Below are 21,041 nucleotides of genomic sequence, written 5' to 3' on the forward strand. Positions count from 1 at the left end.
TCACCGGCCTGTGTTTATGACAGCAGTACTGAATTCTCATTTAAGACATTGGCCTGTTTTACTCATTTAGTCTCACAGTAGCATGTTAATGCTGTCCACAGGTGTCAGGGTGGGAAACACTGTCACACTCACCGGATAAAACAAACAGCCACTCATCAAAGCTTTCTCTGGAGGTCAAATGGCAGGAAAACACACAGCGTTCCTGTTCCTTTCTCTCGTCAAAGGGTTTGGGGCTGTTTTGGAAATGCTGTTTCTGGATCAGTTCTTGTAATTAAGCCCAGATCAGCATTCCTTCTCTGAAGGGCTTTTGTTAACACAGAGCATGAGCTCTAAATCCACATGTATGATTATGTAGACAGCTTCACGTGAGATCGGAGCCAATCGCTCAGTGGTTCCAGCCTCATAATGATCCATCCTTAAATGGACCAAATCTGGTCAAAACAACCCCTAATAGTGCATGATTCCAAAGACGGGAATTACCACAAGCTGCATGAGGTTAATTGTTGCAAGCTGGGAGTAGTCTGAAAGGAGAGACAGCTTACGATTTGAGAGCACAAGACTTCCATCACACAGATGTAGTGTCTGATGCTGGGTGATTCAGCAGGATTACAGGGGGCAGTGTTTCCAGATTGTTTCCAGAGCGGTGAGATGTTTTAGTCAGAGTCAAGTCAGAGTTGTTGTCCCCCAGGCTCAGTTGTGATATTGCTACTGTTCCGTGGTTGTCCACCTCTTGTAGACTTTTCATAATTTTTTTAAGTATTAAAATCATTACATTATTGCAAGCATTTGAGTTATGCCTATCGCGTTTTGTACATTAGCGATATTTGCGATATTTCAATATATCTTGCAGTGCTATCGCTAACTTAAGGTGCGTTCACATTTACTGTTGATCAGTGAAATTTTGCAAGTCAAATCCAGTCATTTTAATTGGAATCTGCACGATTGAGGGTTTCACATGAGGGTGAAAAATTTTCCCACACAGATTTTGCTTGTGTTAAAGTTGGTCTCACAAATTTGCTGTGTTGACCAACAGAAAGCTGCTTGGTTTTAAAGGGGTCCTTGATTATAATTTCACTTTTTTTTTTTACTTTAGTTAGTGTGTAATGTTGCTGTTTGAGCATAAACAACATCTGCAAAGTTACGATGCTCAAAGTTCAATGAAAAGCGAGATATTTATTTTTTACAGAAATCGCTTTTTAAGGACTACAACAAATGGCTGGTAGGGACTACAACGAGCTTCTTCCTGGGTTGATGACATCACAAACCCCAACATTTACATAAACCCTCCCCCTGGGAACATGCAACAAAGGGGGCAAGGCCATGTTGGGCTGCTTTAGAGAGTTGTTGTAGTAGAGTGTTGTTACATGCAGTCAATTTACGCCGGACTGCTTCACAAACAAGGTTTAGTTCAATGCTGGATTTGCACAAAAGATTAACATGATGGCACATGCTAGTTGATGAGTGGAATCAACTCCACAGCAACTATAAACATTTATCCACTAACCATTCAGAAACGTCCAGATGCATTCTAAAAGTTGTAACTTCTTCCTGAGTCTCTCCATCAGTGTCCTGACTCCGGTTTGAACAATGCAAGGCTGAACAGCGTTACTGACAATCGTCATTTTGGCTGCGTGAGATTCTCCAGCTTTGTTGTTGTTGAGCAATTGAAGCGAGAGCTGTTAAAGCTCCACCCTCTTTTGAAAAGTGGGCCGGGAGCAGCAGCTGATTTGCATTTAAAGGGACACACACAGTTGCTTAGTTTCTGATGTCATGCTTAGTCAACCAACCAGTAAAATTACAGTCCTAAATCCTGTTCTTCATAACTGATATCTGATGTACATGAAACATCAAATATCTTTCTGATTGCGCCACAAAATGTTACAGTTTCATGTTCAGTGTGGACAGACAAATAGCTTGTCATGGGAAACTTGTTGCAATACAGCTAGTTTGGACATGGCATGAGGGAGCACTGAATCCACAATGCGTTGCGACAAGCTCTGTGGAAAAAAAAAAGAATTTTAAGATGGCAGCTGAGTTTCGATTATCAGATTGAATTTAATACTAAAAGGTATTGATAAAATAGTATTTTCATCTAATCTAAAAATGGATAATTTACCCAATATTTGTGTTATATGTCTGTTTGGAGTTTATTCAGAGTATTGTGTTGTTAGCTTAGCACCATGCTACCATTAGATTCTTTTGTAACTGTGAGTATAAGTTGAGTTTCTTGGGCACTTCACGAGTAGCACTATTAGTGTGATGTTAACTGCATTTTTACTCATAATTTGTTTTAATTCATTTGTGAGGTTTAATTTAAGTTAGGATACTAACTTTGAAAGTAGCTAGCTGTCTATTCAGACAGTGATGCACCTCACCGCTCGAACAAAGCTCATGTCAATATTGGTATTTCAGGTTTCGCTTTTTCATTAGCTGTAGAGGGCAAGCCATACCATTGTCTATTTGTATAGACTACATCCATATATCCATATAAGTATGTGTGTGTACACACACAAAGTGTTTATGTGTTAGCAGGAGGACGCATGGGTGTTTCGGGTGAGGGGAGGCCATGTCTCCCACTCTGCCCTGATGATTAAGGCTGATCCATCTGTCAGCTTTTATAGATCTATAATTTTAGCATCTTCCAGACCTCTCATTATTTCCCAGCAAACCTCAGGGTTATTTCTGCTGTGATCTACAATCAGAATAGTATCTAAGCTGGCGCCTCAGATCGATGGCTTCTAATTAAGGCACAGAGAAGCAGAACATGCTTCTTTTTTGAGCACAGATGCGTTTAATGTTTCTGTATGTGTGTGTGTTTGTGACACAGATATTTGAAGGATATTCCTCTGGATCATTTGGTCAGCCATCCACACAAAGCAGCTCAGAGGTAATTACACCACTTTAACATAACTACACATCATAATGTAAAAAGTGAAAATCACATCCTCTTCCATGTTAGCCCTTGTGAAAAAAGAAGTGCATTAAACTTTATTGAGTGTGCACTTCAAAGTTTACACTTAATATATTCTTTTAAAGTATATTATTTCTGTAATAAAAAAATCGACTGTTTCAGAAGTCCTTGAGTTCTTAATGCTTTTTGACCATGCAAAAAACATCACTGTTTTTTGTACCAGAAAAAATATATATACAGGTATGGCTCAGATTAATATCACTGCATATATATTGTCCCCTTAAATTAGCTGCTTTTTAAATAACTGCTCTTTCTAAAAGAGCAGCTTGACTGTTGTTTTATCTTATTATCAGTGGATTGTCCTTAGCAAGCTACAGTTTAGAAATAGCTTTGCAAAAATTTGTTAAGACATCTTATGTTGTTTAACAGCTTTTGCACTGTCAAATCCCCATATTAAGGCTGCTGCTGAAGGACAATAGAATTACACTGAAAGATCCTCCCCCATTTCGGGCGATTTCTCCACCCCCTGATCTGTTTGAACTGCATAATGTCAACAGATCAGCAGGTTGTTGTGACAGCTGTGTGAGTTGAGTCAGTGAAAAGGGACATGACCCCCCTTTCTCCCTCTCACAGAATAAGGAACGCGCTAAAGATCCATATTAGTGTTGCCGGCACCTGGCTTTGACCCAGCATGCCGGCTGAGAACAAGAGCAGACACAAGCTTAGGAGTGAAATTGCTAAAAAGCTAGCTGTAAATTTAACAGTGTTCCAGCATCAAACTACTTGTCCTTACTGAAAGCAAAATGACAGTGTGAAGTAACAAAATGGCAATCTCCTAACATATTTGATGTTTAATACAACTTACGTAGAGTGGGATTTTGGATTGATGAGATTTCTGAAAACCTGTGCAGTATTTAAGATCTTCTGTTTTATAGTGAAATATTTTGTTAAATGGTGATGTTCTTGATATTGTTTTGGCTCAGTTAAATCAATGAAAATGTATTTTCATAAACACATGGAATCAAAACTGTAAATTTAATTCATTACACCCTTGCAAAAAAGATATACACTTTAACATACATTTAAAAAAAGAACTTATTATGATATAATTTAATTAATAATAAGTGAGCACTGAACTTAATGTTTTTTTGTTTTTTTTTTTGGGGGGGGGGGGGGGGGACGCTTAATTGCATGTTATTTACAAATAAATGAAAATGTATTATATGTTTAAATTTATATTAAATGAAATTAGTTGAACTTGAGTGGTTTTTAAAACATCCTTATGTGTAATTTCATAATAACTTCTATTGTCTTTGAAATATGGTTAAAGTGTACAGCTGACTGTACTGATGAGCATTTATGGTAAAGTAAAATAAAAAAAGTAAAATATACTTTAATGTCATTTTTTATTGTAATGTGTGTCATGTATTTAAATACCGTTTATTTGTAATTATACATTTGTAATATATAATAAAGTTGCAATTTAGTGCATTTAGAATACTGCATATTGACTTTAAATGCTATTTGAAATGACACACTACAGTTAAAATTATAATCAGGTATTTTACATGTGCTTTAGTGCTTTATGTTAGTCAGCACATCTAATTAAGTGTACTTTAGAGCATGACAAAAAAAAAAAGATTTAAATAAATAAATTTTTAATATGGCATTGTTACAAAGTGCACTTTTTAAAAGTGTACTTAAGTATGTTAAGAAACATAGGGTAACACTTTATTTTAAGTTGTCATTGTTTCAGTGTAATTATAAATTTAACTACTGAGTAATATTAATTAACTACTGTACATGTACTTACTATAGGGTTAGATTAGCTAGATTACTAGATTAGATTAGATTACTATAGGGTTTATGTTTAGTTGCTTGTAATTATGCATAATTTATAGTTATTACTATAGTAACGACATATATCATGTAAAAAAAGGACAATGTAAAAGAAAGTGTTATCAAACAGTCATGAAGCTACTCTTTTTAAGCACACATAAGTGACCTTTTTCATTAATATTATATTATATTCAAGTACAGTTAAAATTTGAAAAAAAAAAAAAAAGTTAAAATTTGAAGTACACTAAAAGTGCACTTTCATTGAAATTAAGCACACTTTTTCACAAGGGCAGTCATTACAATATACATTAAAAGAGTGATATACTGTGACAATTAACCTCCTTTGTGTAGGTGTAGCAGACAAAACATGATTCTGATGTACACACTGAATGCATTTATTTTACTTTTTGCAGTATGAAATAATCCTGCAAAGTTATATAAAACAATTAATATAATCTAAAGTGAATTCTAAAGTCAATCTCATATTACATACTGAGTAAGATATTGAACTGTACTTGAACTGTACCATTTAACAATACTAGAACTTTATTCACTTTTGGTCCTTTTTTTCCTTTTTTTTTTTTTTAAATTTCTATTCTTCTCATCATCCACTTGTCAGCAGAAGCTGGACATCTTTACCAAACTGCATTTAACAGCGCCACCTGAAGGTCATCCATGGGACTGCAGCCTGGAAAGCCGTGCTTATGTACACATGCCGGACAGCCAGGTCATCAGTGTGCCAGTCAAACAGGACTCTCTGGTTTCTGATGTTCTCTCATTGGCGTGCAAGGTAATCCAGCAGTCATCTCTCACAGAGCTAGTGACCTGAATTGGCAATAACCAGAAACACACAAACAACTAAAGTTCATGCGCTTGAATTTTCTGTCCTTTGTGGCTGGTTCAGACCTCATGGAGTGACAGGAAGAGTCCAAACTAGCTTGAGCTTGTCACAGGATGCATTTGCTTTACAAATGCATTACACATTATGTGCTCCATAATGCTCACCATATGAATATAATAGAGGTTGTTGATGTTTTTTTAGGTAAAGCAACTTGACCCGGCTCTGCATTGCCTGCACATGAGGAGACATTTAGGACAAGATGTGGAGAGAAGTACTCCATTGCCCACAGACCTGCTGAGGACCCTGGTGAGACTAAAACACACTGTATAATGCAGATTGTTCAAGCTAAACTCTATATGTATTAGCATTGACTGCAAGAATAACCAGACCATCTAAAACTATACTGGAATTTTATCAGGTCCAAACTGGTATAAGTTGTTTGTTTTCTGTAATACAGTTATTTCAAAACCTTTCTGTATCACACAGCACAATGATGTTCCGCTCTTGTTTAACAGGTCTATGATGAACTGGAAGTTTGGCTTCTTAATGTGTTCACCTTAAACATGTCCCGTCCAGACATAACCGTAGACTTTGGTGAGTAACAGCATGATCAACAAGAAAAGGAATAGTTCACCCACAAATTAATATCATTTACATAATTTCCTTAAACATACTGAACTTTTAGAACTTTCATGACGTTCTTCAGAGGAACAACAAAGATTCGCAGCATATCTAAGCTGCTCTATTCCATACAATGAAACTGAATAAGGACTTTAAAAAAATTGCAAATTTGTGTTTGTTTAAATATGTTGTATCATGAATCATGTGTTGCTCTACCCTTGCAAATAAAGGCCCGTTCACACCAAGAACGATAACTATAAAGATAACTATATTAGCATCAACACCAGTGGACTATATTGTTTGGTTTATTCCAAAGCGTGTGCTGCTTTATGTTGTCTGTCGCTTTAAATGCTTGAGCGCTTTAAAACAGGATTGATTCTGATGGGCTGTTTTTATCATTTATGAGCTGGGAAAAATCATTCTGAAAGTGATTCCAACGATATCGTTTCTCTCTGCCATATTTAAAAAAAAATGTACTTGCAGAAAATATATTAATTAAAGTCACTTAAGTGCAAGTACACTTTCATGACTGTTTCTTAACACACTTAAGTACACTTAGTGCACTTTGTAATAATTTCAAATTAAGTTTACTTTAAAAGTACATTTTAAATTATTGTTTTAATTATCTTTTGTCGTGCTTTAAAGAAGTACACTTATTTTGATGTTGACGAACATACTAAAGCACATGTGAAGTGCTTAATTATAATTTTAACTGTATTGTTTTATTTGATATAACATTTAGTTAATATCAACTTACAAATATTTGACATACAAATATTAAATACATGACATACAAGTTTCAATAGAAATGACATTGAAGTATATTTTAGTTACCATAAATGCATAAATTTGGCAGTACACTTTACCTAAAGTGTATTTCAAAGACAGTAGTTAAAGTGATGTTATGAAATTACTTACAAGGATGTACTTAAGTCCTACTTATGTCAAAAAAGCACTCTCACGTTCAATTTATTGCATTTAATATAAATTTACATTTTCATTTAATTGCAATGAACATACTATTAAGAATCACAAAACATTACATTTAGTTCACACTTAAGTATATTCTTTTAAACTATATTATTTCCTTAAATAAGTACACTCTTTTAAAAGCATGCTAAAATGTACTTCTTTTTCACAATAGCATGTTTGATGTCAATGTCAAGACACATGAAAGCCACTGATGTTGACAGACCATAATTGAACAAATGCAGTCCCAAATGAGTTTAAATTATTAAAATGACTCAGCTTTGGCATCCTGCTGAAACCTCCATCATTTATGTTCAAAGTGACATGTAAATGATGAATAAATTTCTGTTTTTCTGTGAACTATTCCTTTAAATTTGCCAGGGTGTTGATAATGTAAAGAATTCCAGCAATGATTTATTAAATCTGACGTCTCTCTGCAGGTTTTGCAGTCACAGGCCACGTGGATGGTGCCAGGAAGAGTCATGTCTATGTGAGTGAGGTGAATCCTGAAGGCCTGGCATTTATTGAAGGTAACATTTCAATATTTCCTTTGCCTCACTAAAATGTTAAATGTTATGAATGATTGATCATGTTGTGATTTATTTGTATGGTGTGTTTTGTCTTTGCAGGTCTGAGAGCAGGAGATGAGATCTTGACTCTTAATGGCGTGAGTGTGGCCACTCTCGACCTTGGCCTCATGCAGAGCTTCTTCAGCCAACAAGATCTCCATCTTGTCCTCAGACGTGAGGATAACAGCTCAGACGACCAGTGCTCCATTTGGCCAGACTGTGACCCCAGTGAACCTGATCAACCTCAGCCTCCTCAGGGCGACATCATTCGCCCGGAGCAGTTGACCACCGGTAGGACAACAACTGTCTTTACAATGCACTGCTCTTCTGTAAACACTACTGTTAAAACGTTTGGGGTCAGTAAGATTTTTTTAATGTTTCTAAAAGAAGCTTCTTATGCTCACCAGGGCTGCATTTATTTGATAAATAAATACAGTAAAACAGTAACATTTTGAAATAATATTTAAATTTAAAAGAACATTTTTTTTTTCTATTTTAATAGTTTAAAATGTAATTTATTCCTGTGATGCAAAGCTGAATTTTCAACATCATTACTTCAGTGTCACATGATCCTTCAGAAATCATTCTAATTTATTTATTATTTTAGTAGTCTCAGCCCACAGACCGTAGGCTGAACGTCCGATGCATAAGGCAAAAAAATTGGAAGTTTCGAAGTTGTCATCTGATTGGTTGAGTTCTCCAGGGTTTCCAACACGTGTGTCGCGTTCTTTAATGTTCCACCTGGAAACAAAGCTGTCGTGATGCCAAACCCCCTCATGGAAAAAACACAGCCGTTGTGTTAATATCTATGACAATGAGCACTTATCAGGATCAACTAAGCACTCTATTTTCAAAAATATGTGAAGTTTGCAGCATAGAGTCTTTAAAATATGTCCAAGAGTTTTACACGCCGGTCTGTTATTGTAGGGACATTGACGTTACATTTTCAGGCCCCTAAACATGAACAAAACGAACTGTGATTGGTCGCTTTACATGTCAGTCAGACGGCCTCTTGGGCGGTCCTTGGCCAATGATAGCTGCTCTGGCTATGCAAAACTATAGATTTAGTGCTCAAATAACATTAATTAATCTTATTATCAACGGTTTACTTTTTGTGGAAACCTTGATAATTTTTTTTCAGGATTCTTTGATGACAAAAAACCCAAACTTTTGAATAGTAGTGTATGTGGCGATTATACACAGCCCGGCCAAAAAAAAATTGCTGTTTGGATTTAAATAGGCAAATATTTAAGAGTCTTAGACTGGATCATGATTATTATGTTTCTAGCATGTTAGTCAAGCATTTTTGCATGGTTCCAGCATTTTGGTCAGGATCTTGTATTGACAATGCAAGAGGCGAGCACTCTGTAAAGTCTCCTCCCGCACATCCCAAAGACTTTAAATGAATTTGAAGAGTTAGTTTACCCCAAAATTTAATTTCTGTCATTAATAACTCACCCTCATGTCGTTCAAACCCGCAAGACCTTCGTTCATCTTTGGAACACAAATTAAGATATTTTTTATGAAATCCGAGAGTTTTTTTTAATCTCCCATAGAAAGCAACAAAATTACCACATTCAAGGTCCAGAAAGGAAGTAAAGACATCGTTAAAATAGTCACTACAGTAAAATATGTGACTACAGTGGTTCAACCTTAATGTTATGAAGTGAAGAGAATACTTTTTGTGCGCAAAAACAAAAGAAAAATAATGACTTTATTCAACAATTTCTTCTCTACCCTGTCAGTCTCCTATGCAATTGACGCAGTGCACCGATTACTTCTGAATTCCGGCTCAGTATTGGCCGACGCTGTTCATGTGAGCACCACGATAAATGCGTGTGATGCTGACACAGGAGCCATTCTGACGTAGAACCTGGAAGCTCTGCAATGTGTCTTCAACATAAACTGCGTAGGAGAATGACAGGGTAGAGAGGAAATTGTTGAATAAAGTCGTTATTTTTGTTTTGTTTTTTGCGCACAAAATGTATTCTCGTCATTTCATAAGATTAAGGTTGAACCACTGTAGTCAAGTGGGCTATTTTAACGATGTCTTTATTACCTATATGGACCTTGAATATGGTAATTTCTTTGCTTTCTATGGGAGATAAAAAAACCTCTCGAATTTCATCAAAAATATCTTAATTTGTGTTCTGAAGATGAACGAAGGTATTACGGGTTTGGAACGACATAAGGGTGAGTAATTAATGAAAGAAATTTTATTTTTAGGTGAACTAACCCTTTAAGGTCTGGACTCAGAGGTGCCAATTTGTGTGCGAAAATGATTCTTCATGCTCCCTCCCAACCGTTCTTTCACAAATTGAGCCTGATGAATCTTGACATTGTCATCCTGGGATATGGCCATGATACGTCTTCCTACATGGTTATTTAAGAAATGAAAAACTACACACTCCATCAATTAGGGTTAAAAGAACTGTTCCCAAACATATAACATGCTAGAATCACAATAATGATCCAGTCATAGACTCTTAAGTATTTGCCTATTTAAATCCAAACAGCGACTTTTTTGGCCAGGCAGTGTATATTCACACATAAAATTGCATGTGCCTTACTAATGCTGCAGTAATTGCTTTTGCTGACCTGCAGAGGGCGACACTTATCATTTGCTATTTGACTCTTATTAGGGATCTATATATTTCTGCATACTATTTCTAAGTGTCATATGCCTTTTTTATGCCTTTTTTTTATCGATATTTTTTATTTTTATGTTTATCATTAGTCCTGTAGTGCCATTTTCAAGAATTAATATTTTATTTTATTTTTTATTTTGGAAATAGCATTTAAAATCAATTTGGTTACCCCTCAATTTGAATGCGCAGTAGTGAAGAAACTGCCTGCAGGGTTTGTGGAGGGCTGTGACTGCGGGCGGCCCCTGGCTCTTTATACATAATGAAATGACTCCCGCTGTTTTTATGATGAGAACATAATGACAGACGACTTGTTTCACAGCATGATGCTGTCAAAATGCCCAGACATAACCTATTATACCACAGGGCCGTTCGCAGACAACAAGAATGTTATTCCCTGCAGGATGGTGTTTCCTGTAGAGGGTTTTGTAACATTATTCTAACTGTAAACCTAGTACATGTTAGGTTTTCCCATTTGATGCAATGCCAAGCTTTGTAGAATCAGACACAAGAGTCCTGCTAAAGTGGACCTGCATGAAGATTTAGTGAGTTCAGATCAATGGCAGTTAATAAAGGTCAACTGCTCGCACGGGTCAGCCTCTCCCGAGAGAGTGCGCTGAGTTAATGAGCCTTAAGTGTGTTTATTTCACTCTCTATCACAGTGACCCACCATGTACACAGCCTACTCTTTCAACAACATCTTTCCCACCTCTTTCTCTCCCTCAGATCCATCTCAAGAGCAGGAATTTCCCGAGAGTTCCGTGGCGCCTGCTTTGGAGGAGGTGAACGATAAGGCCGAGCGGGGCGGAAAGGTAAGCCGAGGGAATGTCAGAGATTTAGGAGGTGTGAGCTGCTTGTGTTGAGAGACTGGCTGGTGTGATCAGGATTACGCTGGGTGTTAGGAGGTCAGATGGAGAGAGAGCAATACTCAACAGAATTCCACAGGTCTTACTGCACACTTGGCATGTGCAAACAATATTATTTGACTTTAATTGCATTGGCATGTTTAAAATGTACACTTAAGAAATGGAACGTTGGAAACATTTCTTAGGCTGCATGGCATGTAGGGCTTAGCACAGCAATATGTTAAATATTTAGGTTACACTTTATTTTTCAGTGTCGTAGTTACATTGTAATTACTTAAATAAGTAATGAGTACTATTAAATAACTACATGTACTTACTATAGAGTTACAGTTAGGGTTTGGTTTAGGGTTAGTTACTTGTAATTATGCATAATTAACATAATTACTATAGTACATGTAGTAACGTGTAACTACGGCACTGTAAAATAAAGTGTTACCAATATTTATTAAAAAATCTACATTTTCAATATTCAGATTTACACAAATTTCGGTTTGGGGTCAGATTTTTTTTTTAAAGGATGCATTGAAAAACGATAGTACGCATAGATAGAGGCATACTATCTAGTATAGCCTACTTTATATTAGCAGATACTATTTGCACCTCAGTATTTTTGTACATTAACAGGATGCAATAATATCATACAGTGTAATTGATTATATTTATTAAAATTATTAAATGGATGCTGGATTATTAAATGGATTATTAAACACTCATTTGCAGTTTATTTCCACTTTTAGGACATTATTTTCATTTTTATTGAAAATAAATGCCAGCTCGGCAAAAGGCGGATTCAAACACGCATCGATTGCGTTAAAAGCCAGGTCTGCTAGCCTCACTCGCTACTGCTGCGTCACTGAAGACATTGAGTTCTGTGCATCTTTTTTTTTTAAACTTGAGTGGCCCAACCAAACATTGGTAGGCGGAGCTAGTGTAAATAGCATTTGCCAACAAGGGATGCTATTTGCACTTAGTGTAAACAGACACTCCGTAAAAGGAAATGTATCTGATGTATATAATATTTTTAAAGTTATCAAATATAAAGATATATATATATATTTTACCTTCATCACACAGCTGTGAAATGTTTATTGGGGTTTCTCTCTTTGACCTTTATTATTTAAAAAAAATGTTTTCTGTATGACTGCATCTCAGTGAACAAAATATGTGATTTTCACTGCTGCTTTATGGGAGATCAGTGACAGAGCAGCATGTTGTCATTTAAACTGTTAATCCAGGCTTACAGACACTCATAAGGCAGAGTGAGAGAGAGTTTAGCATCTACCTGCAGTGGACAGAGTGTTTTGGTTCGGTGTCTATAGTGTTGTACATGTACAGTATAGAGGAGAGGTCAGAGGTCATGTGTCAGGTTGGTGAGTCAGAACAGTGCAGATGAAGACGAAGAGGATTTCTGTGTCTTCCTCCAGCTGTCGTCACTCTGTCAGACCCTTAAGGAGATGTTGGTGGGGCTGCTGGATGACACGAGTGTGTGTGCGAGGTGTGAGTGTGTCTCAATGGTACTGACATCATTTCTCAGGCTTTTTTTCATTGTTTCTGTGGTTATGTAGTGATTGTGTGCACATTTGGTAACACTTCATAACTTTTATTAATGTACTAAGCATTATTCATTATATAAAAAAATCTGTAACACTTTACAATAAGGTCTCATTTGTTAACATTAGTTAATGTATTAACTAACTAACTATTTGTTAATCTTTGTTAACATTAGCTAATAAAAATACAGCTGTTCATAGTTTGTTCATGTTTAGTCCATATTTCTCATGGTGGAATATGGGACGGGTGAGCAAGGGGTGGGCAATATGACCATTTTATTTGTAATATGAGAAATTTTATTTTACGATAATTATTCCCTGCTGAAAAATACAGCTAAAACCAGCCCAAGCTGGTTGGCTGGTCTTAGCTGGTTTAAGATGGAAGTAGCTGGTTTTAGCTCATCTCCCACCCTGGTCATAGCTGGTTTTAAAGGGGTTTGGTTTTGCAAATTAAATAAACTAGTTTTTCAGATACAGTATGTTTATTTACCATGTATACATTTATTTAACATATTTTGTTGTTTGATTTACATTAATAACAAACAAATATTTAATTAGGCTACTGTCCCTTTAAGACCGAATTCATGGATGTAATATACTGACACATAGCCGGCTTTCACCCATCTGTTTACGTCTACTTAAGCCATAACCGACTGTATTTACATGAGATACTCCACACCATGGACATTTTGGCAACTATGTGTGCATTTGACCACTCAGGCGCAATGAGAACTGATCTCCCAGCTGTCGAGAACTGGATCGTGCGCAAGGAAAGAGAGAACGCGCACGAGAGAGAGTGCTTCTGGTGTGTGTCATTCAGCGTGATTCCGCCTATCCTGCCTTAATCGATAACGAATTGATGGTACTTTTTTCTATGACTAATTTGATTGGGCTGTTCTCACGTGACTGAATACTAATACTAATACTACTACTACTACTACTACTACTACTCATTCTATCAGTAATAACGAAATTTGAGAAAAGATGAAATATGGGACAAAACATGTTTTTTTCCCAATAAGTTGGGACACTAAACATAGACCTGAAATACGGGACTGTCCCGGGAAAAACGGGACGTCTGGTGACCCTATTCATGTTACGTCACAGTGCATTAAATACAACTCTTTATTTTAATAATGTATTAGTAAATGTTGAAATTAACATTAACAAAGATGAATAATACTGTAGAAGTGTAGTTCATTATTAGTTCATGTTAATGTAGATAACTAATGTTAACTAATGAGCCTTATTGTAAAGTGTTACCAAAATATAACGTGTTAATTATAAGTAAGCCATTTGTAGTATGCATTTGGGGCAGCTCTTTCTGTTTTGGCATTGCATTTTGATTCACATTTTTTTCATATATAATCATATTTGAATGTACACGATCTTCTGATCTGTGATGCATTATGTACTGTTTATATATAAAATAACAAATGTATTTCTCCTGGAATACTTGCCATTTAGGATGTAATCAATGTACATATTAAATGTTATATTAAAATTAAAATTAAACAATAATACATTTTAGTTTATATATTATAAATATATATTTCATAAAAATAGTTAGCAATATATTAATAATTAATATATTAATAATATTAAATATTTCTCCTGGAATACTTGCCCATGTAGGGTTAGGGTTAGAATAGTGAAGAATTAAACATATAATTCATATATACATTTAATTCATACATTTTCTACTGAATAATGTTATCCTTAGAAATAATATTTTCAACAAGAAAGTAGTTGCACTTACCTCCATTTCAATATTTTTCTCTGAACTTATGTGTCGTGACTCACTGTCCTTTAAATGGCAAATGGTGTTTTTAGTACAAGTTATTATAAAGTGTTATCTCTATGGTTGTAAACTTGTGTTTGCACTCAGAGACGCTGATCCATTTTATCTCATGTTGTTTTGTTCTAGTGGTTTGTAATTACTGTAGGCCTTGAAATGATCTTACTTAATTGTGCATTGTGTTAAAAAAAGGGAGAAACGTTCACACACACATACTTATCTATGACCTTAAACTCTCAGTTGCTCTTCATTATAATCGTACACTCTATGATTGTATTGAGTTTTGAAAAGAATGAACATTTCATATGGGTTTTTATAATGTTTTTTCCCTCGTCCTTCATGTGCTGAGAGCAGCTCTGCAGAGCCGCCCAGAGGGATTTATCAGTTTGTCAGCACTTTATTACAGTCTGACAGCACAGATTACGATGACAAATGACTTGAATTTTCACCGGTGATGCTGTTTTTTATGCAGCGTGGTGAAGGTGCACCACATGCGCTCTGGAGATAAAGCCTTCAGGAGAGCATTTGCATTTTTGAGTCAAGCTTTGAGTCAACATTTCTTGCCCTCTGGCACTGCTGGAGCCTGTTTCTAATGGTTCGGTTGTTTTACTCAGCAATGGTGCATTGTATTGATTAAGAACCAGGTCATTGATACAGCATTCAGTGAGTGAATGTGGGTGAGAGCATCATTCATAAAGGATTTGGGTGACGGCCTAGCACAGGCTGTGTTGAATTCCCTTTGATTCCAATACAGTTTGATTTAGTCAGTGTATAATGTTTCAAACACACCGTTTAGCATTTATTAAATAAATGACCGTGATTTTAACGGTAAAAGACTGTAAAAATGCTACAGTGAAAAACAGTTAATTGGTTTACAGAAAGTTTCCGTACCATATACGGTGAATAACTCTAATAGATCTAATGGTACATTTAATGTAATTTTACGGTAAATTAATTTTTGGAAGTGAAAAATAACGTCATTGTATAATTTACAGTGAAAAACTGTAAATTGACATTCCCACAATTCCCTGCGTGACACTTCATATTTGATGTATTTTCGTTGAAATAACTCTGTTTCTTCTTAGTTTTTCTTAGTTTTTTTCTAATCAGTTATGTACATTAGGGTTTTATGTTACATCTAATGTTGTTAAATTAAAGTTTATTGCATTTTTAAAATTTCATGTGTGTTACCATGATGGTGTTTAGTGTTTGTGTGAATGACACTGTGTGCACTTTCTACTGTATATATTAGTATTGTCCTTCTCAGCTTATGGAAAAGTTGCTTGTAATGAACTTTGATTCATCACGTGATTCTCATCACCACTGTGTTTGGTGGTTGTCAGTGTATTACAAGGGTACAAACAGATATTAGTACTTCGGTAACACTTTACAATAAGGTTCATTAGTTAACATTAGTTAACTACATTAGTTAACCTGAACTAATATTGAACTGCACTTCTACAGCATTTATTAATCTTTGTTAATGTTAATTTCAGCATTTACTAATACATTCTTAAAATCTTTTTAACATTAGTTAATGCACTGTGAACTAACATGAACAAACAATGAACAACTGTATTTTCATTAACTAACATTAACGAAGATTAGTAAATACATTAACAAATGTATTGCTCATGGTTACTTCATGTTAGTTAATACATTAACTAATGTTTAACTAATAAAACCTTTTGTAAAGTGTTACCAGTACTTCATTAGGTTGGTAAATAACATTATATCAGTTAATGAAATACGTTTTTTTTTTTACCGTAAATTTAACGTAATTTGTTTTTACGTTGCTACCATATTTTTTACGGTAAAGTTCTGGCAACCTCAGCTGCCGGTTTTTTACTGTAAATTTTACGGGAATTTTTTTTTTTTTTTTTTTTTACAGCATATGTCTGCCTTTTTAATACAATGAAATTGCTTAGAAGCTAAGGTAGCTCTAAAAATGACATTAAAGCACCATAAAAGTAGTCTATACGGCTCACGCACTACACTGAAAAAAATTATTTAACCATGTACTTCGATTCCACATCAATCTGACAAGTAACACAAACATTATTAATACACGTAACTTCAACACCATTGAATTAAGATAATATGAAGTGACCAAATTAAGTAGTCTCAAAGTGATTTTACCAACTAACGAACTTTGCTAAATGCTAACTATGCTCCTTAAATAGAGCAGAAACAAAAGGTTTATCTGAGGAATAGACTGAAAATGAAATTATTCGCTGATAATCTTCCCTTTTTACATAGCTCTTGAATCTCTTTCACATTTTATATTCAAACTTGGTTTGTCGCCACACAAGAACTGAGGATGTTTGATGTTTACGTCACATCATCACATTCTTAGAATGGGATTTGTAAGCAGCAGATGGAATGATTTTCAGTGAGAAATGACTTAAAATACTTTTATGGGGCTTTTTGTCTGCTCAACTAATCTCAGTCTCAGCCCACGGACCATTGGCTGAACGTCTGATGCATAAGATACACAAAATTGGAAACACTTCAGGAGTTTTGAAGTTGTCATCTGATTGGTTGAATTCTACAGAATTTCCAGGAAATGTGTGTGTCATGTTCGTTAACACATTCTACCTGGAAACTAAGACGTTGTAATGCCAAACCCCCTCATGGAAGAAGAAAGCCATTGTGTTAATATCTGTGCCAATAAGTGCTTATCAGGATCAACTAAATGCTGGATTTTAAAAAGCATTTGAAGTATGTGTAGTTCATGGCATAGACTACATCCAAGAGTTTTACACGCTGCTCTAGGGACATTGACATTACATTTTCACTCCACTAAACATGACATTGACCAAAACAAAATGTGACAAAATGCGACCATGGTGTAGTTGGTTTATAGCGTAACTTTAGTTGTATTTTGGCTTCAAAATTCATAAAAGTTGTGTTAATTTGTGAAGAATATCTTAAAAATACGTGTAAGAACCATAAACTTTTGTTGTTTACAGAGCTTTTGAAAAAGCCAGTGGAAAAGTCATATTGGCTTTTTGTTAAGGGAACCAGGGGGATGCTAACTTCTGGGTTGGCCTACAAAAATTCATCATCCCTGCAGCACTCTATTAAAAAACAGAGAACTAAAAGACAATGTTCTTCTGCTTTGATTTACCTTGTAGAACCCAGAGACGGTGTGTAATCTCTACCAGACGTTCCCTGAAGGATCCATTCTCATGCCAGAGGGCCACAGGAACCCTTACTCCACTGAAAATGCCCTTGCCAGATCCTCTCCCCGTCACATGTCCGTCACTGAGCGCCTGCGCATGGTTATTCAAGAGCTGGTGGACACAGAGAAATCTTATGTCAAGGTATAAATCATAGCTGTGGTATTTTAAATGTGTATTCAATGTTTGTATGGACATTTGAGATATTAATTAATACATAATGCCTCGTTCTATAATAACACTGTCATATCATGTGCGTCTCACATTGTTTAGGACCTTGGATCTTTGTTTGAGATCTATCTGAAGCCATTACAAAGAGAAACATTCCTTAGTCATGATGAGGTACGTTTTGGGGTGTAAAATGATGTTCAAATTGTCGTCTTTTTTGTTTTAAACTGTTATACTAAACAGAAAAATGTCAGAAATTAGCTAATTTTTGCACATCATGTTCATAATTGCAGTTCTCTCCTCTTGTGGTAGATGGAGTCTCTGTTTGGCAGCCTGCCAGAGATGCTGAACTTCCAGAGGGTTTTCCTACAAACCCTAGAGGAGAGGACAACTTCCTCACCGGACTACCATGCACTGGAGACTCCAGAGAAACTTAAGGTAAAATATGGTGGTGACATTAAGCCAGACTTTTATGATTAACCCTCTGATGCATGAAATATTCAATTCCTAGTCTGGATCAAATGGAATAAAAGATAGAATTAGATATTCCAGAAGTACTTTGTCAGCCATTTTAAATTTGTGTTGTTATTAATAAAAAAACAAACAAAAAAAAACAATGCATAAAAAGATGGGAAAATTTTGCTTTGGCAACTAACTGAAATAAGTTTAAATATTACCTTAGACCTTTAATTTGATTTACATTTGACAAATGAAGTGTTTTTCGGTTTGAGGCATATTTTCAATCTTTCTCCTTCAATCTCATATACAGAAACTCCTCTTCTCCCTCGGCGGATCTTTCTTATACTATGCAGATCACTTTAAGCTTTACAGCGGCTTCTGTGCCAATCACATTAAGGTGCAGAAAGTTCTCGAAAGAGGTAAAACATAAACATAAGCTTCATCTGACATGTCTCATGGCATATTTCAACTGGCATCTTGAGCCAAAAGAAGATGCGCCTGGTTTATTTCATTCTTTGATTTGTCTGATGGCAGCAAAAACAGACCGGGCGTTCAAAGAGTTCCTGGAGGCGAGAAACCCCACCAAACAGCACTCGTCCACCCTGGAGTCGTACCTCATTAAACCTGTGCAGAGGGTTCTGAAGTACCCGCTGCTGCTGAGGGAGCTGGTGTCTCTCACTGACCCCAAGAGCGACGAGCGCAACCACCTCACAGGTGTGCGGCCGCATATTTCACCTAATTTTCACTTGACTTTCTTTTAATTCATCCCAATTTTATAAAAACATGTTCAGGCACAATTAAGGGCTTTTCATACTTGAACTAGTTAACCCTGGGTCATTCTAAACCCCAGATAAACAGAATTCTGGGTTATCTTGCTTTACATTTCACACTGCTCATTATTTACCCGGGGTTAACATTTAATCCTGGCTATTCATTCGTTGCCGTTTCACACTGTACATTCCTAAACCCTGCGTTAACATCCTTATTTGCATATTTGCGGTGTCAGTGTCATTGACTAATTGAATGCAGCATGTGTCTTGTTTACATAACGGCTCTAGCATTGTACATCCTCATATTGTATATTGCCAACTGTACCTATAGTTTACACTGAATGGATGTTTCGGTCTATAAAGGTAAGAATGAAGCGCTGAAACGAGCTGTGTTTTTGTGACTGTCCAAAGCACGTGATTATCAGGCACGCAATTGGCTGTCTGTTGCTAAGCATATAGGTAACGCTTTATTTTGATGGTCCCCTTTAGACATTCTGTTGAATATATGCTAACACTTTATTGTGATGCTCCCCCAAAAGACATTCTACTGACTATAAGTAACTTTGCAAGCAGTGTTGGGGAAAGTTACTTTTAAAAGTAATGCATTAAAATATAGTGTTGCTCCCTAAAAAAGTAACTAATTGCGTTACTTAGTTACTTTTTATTAAAAGTAATGTGTTACATAACTTTTTTGTTATTTTTTCTCACCTGGGCTGGTCTTACTTGTTTATTTTGGTAACACTTTACAATAAGGTTCATTAGTGAAACATTAGTTAATGTATTAACTAACATGAACTAACCATGAGCAATACATTTGTTACTGTATTTACTAATCTTCGTTAATGTTAGTTAATGAAAATACAGCTGTTCATTGTTTGTTCATGTTAGTTCACAGTGCATTAACTAATGTTAACAAGATTTTAATAATGTATTAGTAAATGTTGAAATTAACATTAACAAAGATTAATAAATGCTGTAGAAATGCAGTTCAATATTAGTTCATGTTATCTAATGAACCTTACTGTAAAGTGTTACCTTTATTTTTTATAACAAAAAAGTTCTATATTTGGCAAATGTAAAGGCCCTTTCACACCAGAAGTGAAATGAATAAGCCTCAGGCTGAAGGAAATGCAAATTTACGCCTGTACAGTAGAGGGCGCAGCTCAAACAAACCTTATTTCTCTCAATAAGAGGACAGGAGAGCTGTCAGTCAATAAATGTGAAAAAGTAACTTGCGTTACTTATTTGAAAGAGTAGCTTAGATATTTTGTTGTAAATTGAAAAAGCAATGCATTACTTTACTAGTTACTTGAAAAAGTAATCTGATTATGTAACTCAAGTTACTTCTAATGTGTTACCTCAACACTGTTTGCAAGTACATATCAACTTATTCTACTAACAATTAACCCCTTATTCTACAAACCCTAACCCTAAAAGTCTACTAATACTCATGTAATACTCTGAGAGTTAGTTGACATGTAAGTGCAACGTTATGTATATTCAACAGAATGTCTAAAGGGGATCATCAAAAAGTGTAACTGCATTTAGCTCTAACATTCTAAGGAACATTAGAACATTCTAACATTCATACAGAATGCGCTTTTCTATTCCACTGCACTACTTCTCCATTGTTTTTCAATGTAAGCATGCAATAAACGGACGTCTTTAACTGTTGCGGTCGTGTCTCATGTCATTTGCATGACGTCATTCTAAAAACAGCGCTCAAGTTAAGAGAAGTTAAACTTTTAAAAAATGTGTCTCTAGACCTCATGCTTTCTGTCGTTCCACAGACTTGCAAAAACGCATTCTGTGTTAACCGGCCCTAATGCTGCATCGTTTCACACTGTACAAAT

The 21,041-nt window shown here is 35.6% G+C and overlaps 1 protein-coding gene across 1 annotated transcript in view; it reads left to right on the plus strand.

Moving 5' to 3' along the window:
* Nucleotides 1-21,041, plus strand: part of LOC127502558 (rho guanine nucleotide exchange factor TIAM2-like) — a 30,009-nt gene that overhangs the window by 3,858 nt on the left and 5,110 nt on the right. Inside the window, exons 7-18 of the mRNA XM_051875538.1 lie at nucleotides 2,828-2,887; nucleotides 5,370-5,540; nucleotides 5,793-5,897; nucleotides 6,107-6,185; nucleotides 7,622-7,711; nucleotides 7,811-8,041; nucleotides 11,122-11,207; nucleotides 17,747-17,935; nucleotides 18,065-18,133; nucleotides 18,272-18,397; nucleotides 18,729-18,837; nucleotides 18,953-19,132. Of these exons, the coding sequence (XP_051731498.1) occupies nucleotides 2,828-2,887; nucleotides 5,370-5,540; nucleotides 5,793-5,897; nucleotides 6,107-6,185; nucleotides 7,622-7,711; nucleotides 7,811-8,041; nucleotides 11,122-11,207; nucleotides 17,747-17,935; nucleotides 18,065-18,133; nucleotides 18,272-18,397; nucleotides 18,729-18,837; nucleotides 18,953-19,132 (1,495 nt within the window). The remainder of the gene's footprint in view (nucleotides 1-2,827; nucleotides 2,888-5,369; nucleotides 5,541-5,792; nucleotides 5,898-6,106; nucleotides 6,186-7,621; nucleotides 7,712-7,810; nucleotides 8,042-11,121; nucleotides 11,208-17,746; nucleotides 17,936-18,064; nucleotides 18,134-18,271; nucleotides 18,398-18,728; nucleotides 18,838-18,952; nucleotides 19,133-21,041) is intronic.

Source organism: Ctenopharyngodon idella, chromosome 20 (genome assembly GCF_019924925.1).
Source record: "Ctenopharyngodon idella isolate HZGC_01 chromosome 20, HZGC01, whole genome shotgun sequence".
Classification (NCBI taxonomy): Eukaryota; Metazoa; Chordata; class Actinopteri; order Cypriniformes; family Xenocyprididae; genus Ctenopharyngodon; species Ctenopharyngodon idella.